At 37.6% G+C, this 16,596-nt stretch overlaps 1 protein-coding gene across 1 annotated transcript in view; it reads right to left on the bottom strand.

Annotated features, from left to right (window-relative positions):
• Positions 1 to 16,596, bottom strand: part of ERICH1 (glutamate rich 1) — a 98,209-nt gene that overhangs the window by 22,155 nt on the left and 59,458 nt on the right. Inside the window, exons 5-7 of the mRNA XM_032185265.1 lie at positions 14,572 to 14,946; positions 11,998 to 12,192; positions 7,242 to 7,423 (exon numbers count right to left, since the gene is read on the bottom strand). Coding sequence (XP_032041156.1) covers positions 7,350 to 7,423; positions 11,998 to 12,192; positions 14,572 to 14,946 — 644 coding nt within the window. The 3' untranslated portion in view covers positions 7,242 to 7,349. The remainder of the gene's footprint in view (positions 1 to 7,241; positions 7,424 to 11,997; positions 12,193 to 14,571; positions 14,947 to 16,596) is intronic.

Here is a 16,596-nt window from a genome sequence, read left to right as displayed (position 1 = left end):
GAGGAGAAGCCCCTCCTCAGCATGCGCTGGGTGAGTTCCAAGCACAGCTGTACTCTTTTCTCTTCTCCCTTTTACCACCTCTGGGCACTGGTTTCCCAACAGAAGGTGTGAAAGCAGCAAGAAGAGGGGTCATGGCCCCATCCAAGCTGAAGAAGCTTGCCACTACCAGACCAGCACCTTGAGCAGGTGATGCTTTAGTAATGCAAAATGTACCCTCCTGTCTTAGTTGCAGTGAGTGCATTTTTTTCAACAAGATCCAGGTGCCTGCAATGTAGATGTTTCCATCTGACCTGCTTGTTTATGCTCCCATAACAGCCAACGTAAAGGCAGAAGTTCTTCTCTCTGTACCACTGTTCTCATCCTAAAATAGATGTCTAGAAGTGATCAGTTACACTGGGCTGTACAGGTATCTATTTCATCCAGTGATTTTAAAGGTTCTCAGATGGAAATATCTACACTGCAGAAATCAAAGTTAGGAGAAGTGAATCCCAGCCTGCAAGCCTCCAAGCTCTCCTTAGGAAGATGAACACTGCCTCCAATGCATATACTAGGGAGTACCTGGTCCTTGTTTCAGTAGACAGATCACGTGTGCAATATAAAATGATTATGCCATTTTTAACCATCAGCACCTTGCTTACAAAATTTTCTAGCATATTCCTTATCATAGTTTAAGCTGTTACATTACCCTAGCACACCTGAGATGTAATAGCATTGTGCTGGGTGCTGTACAAATTCACAATCCCTGCGTCAAATTGCTTCTAGCTTAAGAAAAAACAGATGAGAAAATAGGCAGATTGATGTGGGAGTATACAGACACAATAAGGCAACATTAGTCATCACAGTAGGCAGTTGTCTTAGCACACTACTGACCTAGCTGCTGCCGAGCTGTTGGGCAGCATTATGGCAAAGGACTGTTTTAAAGAAGGCAAGGAAGAAGACAGAAAGACTGCTCTGTAGAGGTCTGTGGAGAAAAACCACACAAGTGTTAATCTGAAAACATAGCAAATGGGTGATGGAAGCTTGTACCAGAGGCAGAGAGAATGGAGGAACCATCTGTGCACCGAGGGACTGAGGAGACTGGCAAAGATCTTGAAAGAGAAGAAAAGCAGCCTCTAGTTGACGCAACCTATAGCAGCCTACAGTTGATGTAACAGAAAAGAAGGAATTAAACCAGAGATTCATTCCTTCCCTATTTTTGTGCAGACCTCTTCAATCTAAGATAACACTTTTTTTTTTAATGCACCCTAAAATAGGATGTAACAATGTAAAAGAGAACTACAGCTTGTTTATGTATTTTACAGCTGTATATAGTTCATTAAGCTGAACACAGACTATTTATTCTACCAAGTTAAGCACTTGGCTCGGAGAATGTCCTTATTAAAGCTGTACGTTTGGCCTTTACTGACTATGGAGCACTTATACTGTTTTCAAATAATACATAAAATACAAAGTTCTTCCCTAGATTTTTAGACGTAGGAAACATACACAGCATTTCTAAGCTTCTCCTTTTTCTTTATAAGTATGTAGTGTGTTTTTCCGCCGTGGCTATGTTCAGCATATATTTGGCAGTTTAAAAATATAATTCTTCTTCATTTAAGAAAACATGTATTAAAATCGTGAAATACTCAGACATTATAATTATCCTATTCAAAAAAAAATTACTTAGATGCAATGCAGAGGACCAAGTAGTTAACAATGAAGCTAAATTAGCTACACAAGCACATGCAATGCAGCCCTCCTTACGTACAACCTAGGGTTGAAGCAATTATTCACAAAATCTTAACTACAACCTGAGGTTGGCCTAAATATCAGCATTTTTCCATTCTTAACAGTTTTTTTTTTTTTTTTTTTCCCCACTTCTACTCTTTACTGTTGATACAGCATACCATACAAGCCTAATACACACAACTTTTCATTCTACATCTCTGGACTGTTTTTATGATATACCTGATACTACTGAGTGAAGTATGTTTTCTTCAAAGACAGCTTAACAATTTTCTGCTTTCATGCTGCCACTCACCACTTTTTTTCCTTCCGTGGCTTTTTTTGAAAGGCTTTTTTTTCAACATGGCATTTCAGAGATTCAGCCTACGGAGCAGCACCCCTCTGTACTGGTGCAGGGGAGAAAAGCCAGCTGCCATAGAAAACACTTTAGGGAATTTATAACCCTACAAGACTGCAAAGTGCTATAAAAATACTGCACCATTTAAGAAACAGTAAAACTCTATAGCAATAGGGACTGCTCCCCATATTATCTTAGCCACAGAAGAAAAGAATTAGGGCCTTAAAGGCAATTTTGAGAATAAACCATGTACTTATATATAGCAACAATGGCTTTGGACTCATACTCTTGCATACAAGCAGTGACCAGATATTCACTACTGCAGAGGCTCAAAACTACTTCATCCTGTTTTCTTTCTACATGGAGTAGGGAAGGGACCAACATCTACTCAGAGCCCGTCTTCATCTTCACTTCCACCAAGCTGCTATTTCTCCCTTGCTATGTAATGTTCAGTTATGCAAACTAGAAAATCAACTCTTGAATCCACATGCAGGCTGCTTTTTAGTCAATCCTTAAATTTTTCCTACTCTTGGAGTCTATGTAAGCTTTTTTTTTATTAATGTAAAAGTTATATCTTTTATGTTGAAGGAGCTACGTACAGTGGAGTAAAAACACACTGTGTTTACTGATAGAGATTAATTTACAGTTTTCAGTTTTTATATCCTGGATGTGTTGGTTATAACCCTGTTTGGGTAAACAATAAAAGGTATAGGGAGAATCAGCATCACTTCTTTTAGAGGAGCACAGAAAAGTGACTACGCATTAAAATTCTGGTGTGTGAAATCTTTTTTACTGCAAATAGAGTGTTAAACATTGAACCAAATAATGCTTCCCCCTGTCATTTTTAGTACATTGCCTAACTGATACTATTATAGGATGGGTAATGTCCTTTTCTTTTGCTTTTAAACTAGATCTTTCTGCTGTGTACTCCCACATGTTGCTTTAAAGTGTTCTTCTGCATCTTACAGTTGAGCACGCCATTGTTTGGTGTGTTTGTTTCAGAAACAAGTACACTTGTGTGACTGTTTTTATCTCCAGCGACGATCTACGACATATCTGCTTGGATATGGTCCTATTTTCTGAACTCTCAGACATCTCAGATTTTACTTTATCCTCTGCTCTTTATAATCCCTGTTAGCGGTAGGTTTGATAAGTGTAAGATTCAGCTCATATCACAGGTCATTTACAAAGACATCAGATATCACTGCCACTGACTTGCTATGCTCTGAAATGTTTCCCAGGCTAGCTTTGTTAGGACCAGTTCATTTCTGCACTAAATATAAGGCTCAGACAGTGGTTGAAACGAAAGGAAAAAAGAGAGACTGAAACCAGTCTTTTCTCCATTATTGCCCCATTCAAGCAAAAGAACATTTTTGATTTAAGAAATTTTATTCACATTCTGGGATTAGACTGCTGACAGTACAAATATTGCTGATTAGCAAAGATACCCGTATCTGTTCCTCTGTGTGCAGCTATTTAAGATTCAGCTTAATTAATAAATCATTTTAATAGTACGAGAAGTGGCTAAGCATTGAAACAGAAATAATAAAGAGAAATTCTTAATGCAGAATTCTGTTATACTAAGGATGGCATTCCACGATTAAATTCTTTTACCACCTCTTTGAAAGGTCCTACCCACAATGAAAACCATAATAAAGTTAAGGTCTTATCATAATAAAATTGCCCAATAAACTGCATAAACAACTAAAAAGCAAAATAATATTTCAGCCCAGAAAACATGTTTAAGTAAAATCTGGTAAACTGACCACCAGCCTACTCTCAGTTAATGTGCAACTTTTTCCCCACCTATCATACATGTCACATATATACATATAAAACATGTTTCTACATCATCAAAAGTGTACTTCTTTTGGGAATCTTAGCTTCTCCCAGTCCATAAACAACCCACAACCCTTAGCACTGTGTGTAATCAATTCTAGGAAGGTAACAGATAGGAAGTAAATGGAGCGTGACCCTATCTAACTACAGCATATACAGGGACTTGTATGGGCTACCAACAGCATAGAAGGTTTTTCAAGTTTTGCTTACTATGACTAAGAACCAGGGGACTTTCTGCACTCTTTCCTTTGTATGCTTGGGTAATAGCAGGCCTTTTCTTGACATACACGGGTTAAAAAAGTCAATAAAGAAACTGCTTATGCAACAACTAAATCCATTACCTGAGGTGAAAATAACATTACTAAGGTTACAAAGCCAATCTGTAAGGGCATGTGGAATGTTCATTCATGTCAGATCAAGGACCTTTTCACTTCAAAGGGAATCATAAGTAACAGAGAGAGCAATAAACAAAACCCACAGCAAGCAATAACAGAGATTATAGTAAGGACTAAAGCTCTCCAGTCACTAATTGATGGTCCATTAAGAAACTACAGGCATAGCTCTGGAGATCACCAATCTGGACTTTGTAACATAAGAAGGGGTAAAAAGATAAACTGGGTTATGGATACACAAGGAGGGCCTGTGGGACGATGCATAATTTATTAAGGAATGTTTAGGAGAAAGGCTAAAAGAGAGAAAAAGGGGGAATGGGGAGGAAAAAGGGGAGATTAGAGGAGAAAGGCTAAAAGGGGGCAGTCACATGTAAGCAGCCACAAGTCAGACCAGTTATCTAACTGAACCCTGCCCCTGATCCCCACAGTCCATTCCATTTTCTAATTAATCCTTTTAAATTATCTTTGCATGTAAATCTCATTCTCTATCCCCTGTGTGAGTGCTGCAAATTCCAGATACCCTCCAATGCAGAAGCTAGAGCAAGTGAACTAAGAACCAGCATCTGGAGACAGACCTTGGGTGACAGCAGCCTCCACGTCTGTGGTGCCAGTCACTGGACTGAGCGAGGGTCTCAGCATCAGAAACCGGGGGGAACAGTATTTTTATTTTCTCCTAGTCTGATTTGTGTGTCTGTGTACATGTACAAAGCTTCAAGCTGGACTACTCAGTGAGTAGGAGGCTCAGGGTCTGGGCAGAGAGGCCGAGGCCAGGCTGACAGTGGAAGGATCAGGGTGCTTGTGTGACGGGTCTGAAGGTGTGCATCTGTTGGATGGAGTGCGTCAGGCTGGACTAGATGAGGAGCAGGAGACCCAAAGAGCAGCTGAGAGGGCCCAGGATTCAGGCAGGGATATCAGACAGGCTGAGTGCTCGTGCTGACATTTGAGGGATCCGCGAATGTGAGTATGCCTTTGCATCTAGAAAGTGAAGGTATGTGTGTTTTCACTAGTGAGCTTTGGTCATAATAGGGCAGAGAAGATGATTCATAGAATCATAGAATATCCTGAGTTGGAAGGGACCCTTAAGGATCATCAAGTCCGACTCTTGACACTGCACAGGTCTACCCAAAAGTTCAGACCATGTGACTAAGTGCACAGTCCAATCTCTTCTTAAATTCAGACAGGCTCGGTGCAGTGATTGTCTGTACTTAGGTTTTATGCAAGGCTTAGCAGGGTTACTCATGGGTGTTGTTAAAGACAGTGCCCTGACTGTGGCAGTCTGTCAGTCAGAAACACGAGAACTGCAGGTGCATCCATCGTTGTGAGACGGAGGGACTGAGGGACATCCAGGTCTCCAGGAGCACCAGGTTGGGCTCCAGCAAAGGAGCAGGAATCAAATCCCCAGGTCCTGGAGCCCATCAAAGGCACCAGCCTTATAGCATCCCTTAACACAGTCCCTCAAGTATCAGGAAATGCAGGAATTACAGTTGTTTGCACAGTCCTAATTTTACCTGTTTTGGACTTGTGTTTTATGATACTGTCTTTAATTACACAGTTCCATTTATTTTTTTAATTTTCACTGTACGGGATAGATGATGCTTACCTAATGAGCTGCTATATACCCTTTTGGTGTGGTTATGAAGCCTCACTTACTGCACAACATTCACACCTCAATCTGAGGATGAGGTGATTCATTTCCTGTGGGGTCTGTCTATAGGGTACCTAGGTGCTCACATTCAAGTGACATTTTCTTTATTCTCCAGCTGCGGGGCTGAGGCACACAGCAGCTCAGTGAAAAACCACAGCTACAATTCAGTGCTTATGTGTTAGCAAGTCAGGAACTTCACAATGGGGAATATGCTGTTAGTTTCCTCTGTGTGAGGCCTGATTTAGATATCTTTCCTAACAGATAAAAACCTAACTCAAGTTCTCCAGGGTTGCACACACCTGACTTAGCCATAACACCATTTTTTCTGTACCTGCTATCCTTTGGCATGACCCTTCTATTTTTTTTTCCAACTAATGAGAAAGAGGTATGGTTGTATATACAAAAGTATCACTAAAACAGTGCCTTACAATAGGATATACCAGGCAACATAATAAAAAGACAAAGCAAAAAACATGCTGTATTTATACAGTACTTGCCAGTAGTATATCTCCAAGCACATGTTGGCAGAGATAAATATGTTGTCCCCATTGTACTGATGAGGAAACCGAGACCTTAGGACATGAAACAGCTTCCCCTATATCACCTGTATCAGGTAAATGACTCAGCTGAGAGAAGAGTCCCTCGCTTACAAAGCATTTTTTTTCAGGGTTTAAAATCGTTTTACAACTACGCCATGGATATAATCTATTGTATCATCTACACAAAGATAAATGCTAGTGCAGAAGGACAGCACAGTAATCAGTAAGAGAACCCAGTTCTGTAGTTCTTCAGTCAGTGAAGCCCACAAAATCGTAATACACTGGGCAATGGAATTGTTCTGAAAAGCTCCTGTATAATTCCAAAGAGTACCTACATGATGCAGGTATAGAAATTTATTGACTTCCATAATTTATCAGTTTATTCAGCAAAAATACAGTCCTCAGATGCATTTTTGCTTCAATTTAATAAATATAAAAATACATATAAAAATACAATATTTTTATGTTTCAGGTAGACAGATATATATATCACATAAACAAGAAAAGTCAAGATATAAAACTTCCAGAAAGGAACTATCAATTAATAAACATAAAAATTACTATACCTCTTAAACAAAATACTTGTTACAAACTTAATCATTTTAGATACGGCCCATATCCCAAAGTGAAATATACACACTCATCCAGCTGGAGATTCAGGCCATACAGCGTATGTGTAATTCTTGACCAAGAACAAAAATCATATGTAGTTGTACCGTTTATTGTCTTCTGGAGTTTTTAACAATGAAAAATCATTATTTTACCTGAAGGTGTAGAATGTATATTGACAGTGCTCTTCCTGAATAATTGCTACTTGGTTAAGAGCTTGTATATTAAATTTTAACCCTGCACATGTGGACCCAGGCAAGGCTTTATTTCCTGTTCCTCACAGGAAGGATATCTGTAATCCAGTAGTGAAACAGAGTAATGACTGTCTTGGTATGATCTGAAACAAAGAAAAAATATTTATCCTGAAATACCTCCATAACATTTCTGAACATTAAAGAAAAACAGTTATGTGAACATCTGTTTCTATTTGATATCATCATTTCTATAAAAACAATACAGACATTGGAGCTTAAAGGCTAATATATATGAATTTTTAGATAAACAGGTGCATTTTCTTGAAGGAGGTCAGTTATTTGTATGAGATACAATTTTGGTTCTTTATTATTGAATGCTTCATTTATTATGGTTCATTAATTCAGAAGAAAGGATTTAAATGATCTGACCATATGGGTAAGGCTAAGAGTGCAATCTTCTCCATTTCTTTCTTTCTGGAGAGTAATTTCACACATTATTATTTACATTACAGTAGCACCTAGAAGTCCAAGTTGTGAATAAGTCTTCTTCTGTTAAATCACATTTAGACAGCTGTATTAAAGCTCACAAATTTCCCGTCTTAATTCAAGGTTTATCTATTTAACTTTATTTATTTTTAATGATAGGAATTTCTACAGTACTTATCACACAATATCACATTTAAGATGATTCTATAATGTTATGCTAATACAACTTTCACATTTCATTTCCTTTTCTTTGAATGCTCATTCAAAAAAAAAAAAAGTTTAAATTTAATCATTTTAGGGCTTCTGTGTATCTGTATTGGCACACAGTAACTCTATTACTTCTGGCCTGTGAAATGTATCCCCACACACAAAGGAGACATATATAAAGGACAAATCTCCAAAAAATTACAGTTAAAAGAAGCTTCTAGCTCATTGGTGAGTGATAATTTCCTAGGCAACACGGAAAGAGTATATTTGAGACCCGACACTAACCAACAAAGGGAAAATGTTAGTAGATAATGGAATGAAGATGAGTAGAAACCAAATGAGTTCATAAATTAGGAGATAATGACATATTTTTTAAAATTAGGTGACCACCTATGCTTTAATAATTCATGTGAAATGAGAATTAAGTAGCCCTCATTTCAAAGCTATCGTTTCCAACCAGCAAATGGAGCATTACTTCCAGGTACAGCTCTTTACTTTTGCCCACTGCACTGTGCAGGATCACAAAGGCATATGGCCACCTGGTTTCTGATAGAGGCCAGCAAAGCTCCCATCACTAGAAATGTGTGTCTGTTTGACTTGTTAAGCTTTCTGTCCCCTGCATTTAGAGAAAACTGTAGGTGGAGCTATGTGTTTTTCATTAAAGACTGCAAAATAAATGGAAATAGCAATAGGACATCGTTCCTTTTTTAAAACTTGAGAACAACGAAACTTTAGCTAACCATTTGCAAACAAAATTTGTTGACCACTCTCAATTTTGTATGATCACTGAAGTACAAGGTGCTATGCAGTCTCCCATTTATGAGGTGATAACTAGACAGATCAATCAGTGTCTCTTAATCATAGGGATTCTTGCTCTTTTCAAGTATGTTTTTCCTCTTGGATGAAGGGCTAAATATAATACATAACTGTTGATCATCTGTTTCAACCTCTTTGGCAATTTACTCTTCCTGAAGAAGTTTTCTGACCCACCTTCTTATACCTTTATTTGACATGGCAAATAGTGAGATCTAAGAGCTGAAGATAAAACAGAGAAACTTTTATTTTATTTCATTGTTGCTTTCTTCTTTTGGCTGAACCCTGTTTCCAAATCTGAGTAACATGCTAGGACACATGGAGGAAGTTCTAACGCATGCTCTTCAAGCAGTGGTTTTAAAACTTGTGGCCTTCTGCAGACCTTGGGCAGTCCACAGCCTTACTCTAAAGCAGTGAAAAGTACTGTGAAAAGTAACAGAAAAACAAGGCTGCCACCAGCTAAGGCTGTTACCTTGCTAAATGGAATTTGGTACAATCAATGAAAAATTAAAAAAAAAAAAAAGTTATATACTGATATGTTTACTTAGTAGTTTACTAATGGAGAATGTGTATTTATATGAGAAAGACAGATTCCTTCTCAGTGTTTTTTCCTAACTCTTTCCTTCATTGAAGTAAATTAAAAACTGGACAAAACATAGCACCCATTACTCTTTCTTTGATGCTGGCACCTTTAAGTAGAATCATAGCTAGAGAAAAAGGGTTAACATATTGATTCCTGAACTACAGGAAATAAAATGGGTTCATTTTGTGAAAATAAGACACCCTGCTAAAATTAAGAAAAATTGTTTTATTTTCATTATGTTAAGAAGGAATAACCTTTCCTTTTGGGACATCATGTCCCAGTAAAAATAGTCAAAACCAGAAAAAAGGCAAGAAAATCACACAATCTTGTAAAAAAAAAAAAAAGATTTCTATGATGTAGTCTACATTTTTATCTTCATAAACAGTCCTACTCTGCATTTCTATTACAAGAACTTGAATTTGCTGAGACAACAGGTTTTTATAACTGACTATCACCTGCTCATTGGAAATGAAATCTAAAATTTTAGGAACTGGGCAAGACAATCTATTATTGAGACAAAGATAGTAAAAATAAACATATAATTAAAAGGCTAATTCAAGGTAAAATTTTATAGCATTATATTCTCATTCACTGAAAGCCCTCTGTTACAAATAGAATGTATTGTTAAACTCTGCTGAGCTAAATTAATATCTAGCAGGTGTTCAATTATCCTTTAATAATTCATAGCAATATATTTTCTTCTCACATTGTTGTACCTCATGAATATCAAATCAACTAAGTTACACCACTGTGAACCTGGCATGAGATTAGATTAGAGCCTGGAGTGACAACAGTTACTAGGAAAAAAATCAACAGGAAGAGTAAACAGTTTCAGGCTGTACCATCAGAAACATAAATGAATTTAAAAACATCACTCAGAAAATTGTTTTCTGCTTTTTCAAGTGACAAAGACATCCACCTGAAAATCAGGGTAGTTGCATGGATGTGTTTCTAATTTGTTTCTGTTTTTTCTTCTCTCTGCAATTTGACATTTCTGGTATATAAAAGGAAACAGCAGCTTGCCTGAAGGCTGCAAAACCAACAGATTTCCTACTGTATTCAGTAGAATTTGGCTAAGGCCTGTAAGAAATATCAGGAATGTGGTCACTTCAACAGCTCCACTTTGATTTAATCAATAGAAGCTGAATTAGGTCATTTAATAAAAGGCCAATTACCACAACCACTATTCCTGCTGAGTCCTGCTTAGTTTGCAAGTGTGTACTAAATCCAGAGAGACTATCTGATAAGAATTAATGTCACAGAATCTAGTCTTGAAATTGATGATTGAATGCAAGACGGATTTTGTTCCATGCATACCTGGATACTTCGTATCTATCAGAACCTGAAGGGCTGTCACAGAACTTTTTTACATCTTGAAGAATCCATATTTAACTGTTTAAAAGTGTCCATTTCAAAATTTATCAGCTATGAGCTCTGCAGGCAGGAATTCTCTCTTTTCTGTATTATAACAAAACACAGCATACAGTGTGCTCCAATCTTGACTGTGATCTTTGGCCACTATCATGCTGTAAATTATTTAATGATGTTGTGAACAGCAGTCTCTTCTTTGAATGTTATTGCTAAGCATCTGAGAGCTGTGATCTTATTTACTCTGTTACCACACTACTACCATTTGAGCCATTACTTTTAAAAGAACTTAGAGGATGATCTGAAATGGTTGAGATTCTCTTGTGCCATAGCAAGTGCTCTCAGCTCTGATTAAATTCCTTGGGAGGCAAGAAAATTCAGCACATCTTGTAGATTTGGCTGCTGCCACCAACAAATGTACTAATGACAAGTATGAATGAGCATTTAAATATCAACTACTTCAAAAATGAATTGTTATGGACCTTGTATGGGCTACATGCTCATCTCACAATCACTTGAGCAACTATTAACTGTCCAAGAAGAAATCTTACTAAAATTACAGGGGATATAATAGAGAACAAAAGGAACATGAGTGGAATCAGACTTGGGCCTCAGGGATGAAAGGGTTTAGTAACGTAATATTTTTTCTTTTTATAAATGACATTATTATGTTATTTATTATAGAGACTTTGCTTTTTTACATAATTAACAGTGTTTTTAGCAACTTAAAACTGACATTTATATTTAAACAATAACAAACCAGTAAAGCAAAACTAGCAAGCAAAATCTATGTGTTGAAGAAGCCATGTAGGTAACCAAAAATGAAATGAAATAATGGGCTTTACTGATTCATATGCATGTAAAATACATCTTACACTGGGTGACTGAAAACTCCAAGATAAACATGTTAATTTCAATGATTTAAAAAGATTATAAAGACAGCATATTAAAATATTCTTTAAACATGACTAAATATTAAAACAATTCAGACTAAAAAAAAAAAAATTTAAGAACCTTAATCATCTTGTACTCTGCAGTCATTGCATAAAATGAAGTTTCTGTACTTTTAATTCCCTGTTTCTTGTTTGGTTATTATTATATTTTCTGTGGGAAATATGCTTTCAGATATTGTATAAACACATATTTACCACTTCTGCCACAATTATTTACAGCTTCCCTATACAAACCTCTGACAAATCTGAATTTTAATCCACACAAAAAAAGAACATCAGTGAATGATCATGCCTGAATGGTACATACCAGGAGGCATCATGGAATGTTCTTGGAATTGTTTCAAAGCATCGTTCAGTCTGTCAATATCCTGTAGCAATACAAGGGATTTCAGCTGATGTAGATGGGTCACATCTGAGGAAGATATGTTGCGAGATTCAAGATGTTGTAAAAGTTCTTGAGTAGTTGCTGAATTTACAGCAGAATCCGTGCATTCTGATTTATCTGGAAAACAATGGGAAAACACATTCAAAACATTCAACATGTATGGAGAATTTTCAAAGATAGTGCCTTCCTTTTTAGTGTAACTTACAATCAGACATCATGTACTAAAGAGCAGTCTGTTCATTTTTTCATTATTTAAGCAATGATAAGAGGGGAAAATACCAAATTCAAAAACTAAAAAGGACAATAGAATTCATCATGACACATATGCAAGAGGAATCTAAATTTGGTATGACGACGAGACTGTACAGTAGACAAAAGACTTCGCTTCTTATACAGTACATATTACAAAAATCCACACGTGGAGACAGGAAACAATTGCATGGAGCTAATGCAAAGCACTTCTGGAGGCATCCAATTACCTTGTTACTGTACTTTAATGTTTTTATTTAACAAGCGGATATTACAGCATGCGACACAGCAGAGAAGGACACACTTTGTTTCTATGGTGCCAAAGCACAAATTAATTCTCCCATTCCAGTAACAATGGAACATCTCTTTAACCACACTCCCTTTATAAGTTAAAATATTTATAAGTTATAATCTTTTTTTTTTTTTTTTTTTTTAACCAGCAGACCAAGTGGTAAGAATAGATTTTTCCCGATTCAGCTTTCTGACATAAGCACAAGAAGTATAATCCAATGTGACCACTTGAAAACCCTGCTAAAAGCAATGGCTTCCAACTTTGTCTAAAAAAAAAAGGGGAGTGTTAAAGTCACTCAACTAGAAAAGGCAAACAGCATGATGCCAGAGCTATATTTAAACTAGGACTTGCCTAACAAGAAAGTTAGTCACACCGATGTAAGGATGTGAGATCTTACCAGCAGATGGCCCAACCTTCTGATCTGCAGGTTTGACAGCAGGGCTAGTCAGTCCGTCTGCCACTGCTAAAACCTGAACTTGATGTCCTGGGAAGCCAGGCAGCTAAATAATTTTTATTTAAATCTACATGTGACACAGCTGTGGACAATCGACCAGTTGTCTGTTCTGGACCACGTGTTAACAACAGAATGGTTAACTGAGTTTACGATTTTACTCAGTTACTCTGGATTTACACTACAACAACTGTAAAAAGCAGTGTAGTTTACGTTTACTTAGCTATACACTGAAGTAGTAAGATCCTTGTTTCTGGTGATGGAAATACATTAGCCAGAAAGTAGGATGGCTTTCAAATGCTAGACAGTGCATGAAGACCTGACACAGAGGAAATATTGTAACAGTAAGCATAGAAAATTCTGTATATAAATCTTAAGAAAAACAAATGAAAATGCTGATGTCACCCTAAGAGGGTTTTTAAAGTAATTCTGTAATCTAGAGATGAATTTTATGGGAGTAGGGGCTGACAGCTCTGACTGAAAATGGACTCATACAGGTAGGTAAGCTGTTTAGTCTTCATGTAGCTCCACAAAGACAGTCAAGGCCATGCACTTTGAAAATATTTTCACTGCTTTTTTCCAGTTTTACAAGGCAGTTATCATTTTAAAGCTATGTTCTGAGCTGAACAACTAAAGAATGCTTTATCTTGCGTTTAAGATAGAACATTTAATTCTAGATGATACCAGCATAAGCTGGTATATGTACAGATCATTTTAATTATCATTAAAACATCATTATTTCTGGAAGGCATTAATGACATAAGCACCATACAAACAGCTGTTTTGGAGGGCAACAGAAGAAACATACTTAGCTACAACAATATGAATTTCCCTGATTTTAGTGTCCAGAATGAGCATTCAATAGGCCATTAGGGAAAATATCCATGTAAACCTATTTAAAGTGCTATGTAATGTGCATTGAACATCAGATGACACTCATCTCATTCACAAGTACTTTATGCCAATACCCTTTCCCAATGCCAACAGTATCTTCCTCTTTCCTCTTGGATGCAGTCTGTCTAGATTTCATTATACATTACAAATAAATCTCCCCCTGGGAAGGAGAGCTTTTCAAAAAGTAGGTTGGTTCAGAGATAGCAAGCATGAAAGTAGTTTAGAATAGCAATTATTGCCCTCATTTGGAGCTTTTTGAAAGGAAGTAACCCTTCTGGATGTTTGCTTTCAGAGAAAAGAAGAATTTGGTCCATTTAAACCACTACACTTACCCAAGCACATTGGAATGTTTTAAAAATGAGAAAGGAATATTATGTGCATTTTCAAAGACAGAGAAACAAAGACCACAGTTTTCTACATTGATGTGGATGCTTTAATGTACACACCAGGACATGGGACAAATGCTAAGCATCTGCATCTCTTACAAATTCAAAAGATAATTCTCTGGTAGATTTGGACCATTCTACAGAAATAAGAACCAGACACCTATTTTCTCAACATGTTAATACTTAAAAAAAAAAAAAAAAAAAAAGGAGAAAATGATACATACTGTCAGCAAAATAAATTTGTTGTGTTGCCTGCAAGAAATCCAGGATGCTATCTGCCTTTTCATCTATGTCTTTTAAGCCTGCTGCTCCTTCTCTGTTGTTTTTGTCAGGCTGATATGTAAAATCCACACCAGTATTTTTTGTTAGCAAGCCAGCTGCTCTCATTTTTTCTTTCTGTCGCTTCTTTTTCATTTTCCTCTTTTTGTTTTTGCTCATTTTGGGGCTGTCTATCTGCTGCAGCTGTAAATTATCTTGAACAAGAGTCTCTTGCGTTCTGGATTCTGTTTGTTCTCCATGCAGACTTTTAGAATTTTGCAAACTGCTCTTTTGTTTCTTCCTTCGAATGCGTTTTCTTTTGGTTTGTCCTTGATACTCCTCTGCAGATTCAAAAGAGAAATGATAGTTGTAAATAAGAAGATCTGTAATAAGCATTTTGGAACTGCATACAATGAAATATTACTCCCTTCAAACTCCGGGACGTCTGAGTGGCTCTAACCTTACTTTTATGATTAGAATGCCTTTCAGTGCTACAATGTCAAAGCCAACTTTTGTGAATGCAGAGAGTAAGAAAAGTTCTTTTCCCTTCTGCTTTCAGAAAAGATTGTACTGTCCTTTGTGCTATATACTTTACATCACATTTACTCTCTTAAGGCAGATACTGTGGTTCTACGCAGAGTGAGGTCAAAAGCATTACCAAGGCAAAGCAAAACCAATATGGGCATGCTGGGGGACATGGGATGAGGAGCTCCTCCAAGAGGTCCACACAACCAGTTGGTAGATTGACCAAGAAGGCAAGAATGCAAGTAATTTACAACAAAAGACTGATGTGTCCCTCCATGGTAGTTCTGTGCCTTAAAAACACCACTCATCCGTTTCTGACTCTTCTACTTTCTCCTCCTTAAACATCATTTCCCTTTGGGATACCTTCCTGCTAGCTCAGCTTTGGACATCAGCTTTATAGGTAAAGCACGCAGGGCATCAGTGACCTTGGCAAGTAATCTCTGATCTCTTTAGCAGCCTGTCTTGGTTCTGCCATTCCCTTGTTATATTATAATTTCCTTACGAGCTAATTCTTCAAAAGGCTCAAATGTCACGGGAAGGAAGTCCCTCTTGCTCTCCAAGACAGCTTTCAAGTTGCTCTGTTCAGATCTTATCACCGTGCACAAAGCCAGAACTCTGAAGTCATCTCTGACCCTGAACTGACTTGCTCCCACACACACTCTCCTGTGAATGTAAGCCTTCCTGGCACCAGCAAGGGAAGACTGCCAGAATCCATCTTGCCTTTGACTGCACTGCTGCAGAAATCTGTATTTATGCCTATAATAATTTCCTGTCTAATTAACTGAAATCCCTTCTTCCATAGTCTAACGAAACCCTCACACATTTAATCATGGAGCCCCGAGAGCCAGCGTTCTTCCAAAGCCTTGCTGCAGAAGGTTCAGCCATTTATCCTTCCCTCAACCTCTGCCTGCACATTTCTAAATTTTTTACAATGTGCTGAGCCCAGTGGGCTTTTTTTCCTGGTTTTATGCCATTCTCTCAGGGTCAAGGATCTTTGCTTGCCCAATGCCGGAGTCACGCAGCAGACACCTGTAGCCCATCTCCTGTTTCCAAATGCTCTGCAGTGTCCTGAACTGCCTCTGACATCCTCAGTGTGCTCGGCTTCCTCATCACTCCTCCCCCTCCAGTCTTTGCCTCTATTTTCTCCAGAGTCGGAGGCCCTCTCTTTCATTTCTGTTTCTTTTTCTGTCTTGAACTCTGTCAGCTCTGAGCCACTTTCTCTCTTTAAATATCGCTACAAGACTTTTAGTTCTTTAGCTGACAGATGACTCACCGCAAAGCAATTTTCCATACTTTCTATGAAGAAGGCTGTGTAAAAATAAATGCGCTGTATTGTAATTGAACACCACAGCGTGCTAATGACACACCAAACGTCACCTTGTACCCACAGCGTGGAATGTTTTGCATGCATGGTATTTGAGCTAAATATCTTTATACATGATTTGGGCATATGGGATGTGGGAAAG

The sequence above is a fragment of the Aythya fuligula genome, chromosome 3 (genome assembly GCF_009819795.1).
Source record: "Aythya fuligula isolate bAytFul2 chromosome 3, bAytFul2.pri, whole genome shotgun sequence".
Lineage (NCBI taxonomy): Eukaryota > Metazoa > Chordata > Aves > Anseriformes > Anatidae > Aythya > Aythya fuligula.
Note: the sequence above shows the minus strand (reverse complement) of the source record. Positions and strands in the feature narration are given on the sequence as shown.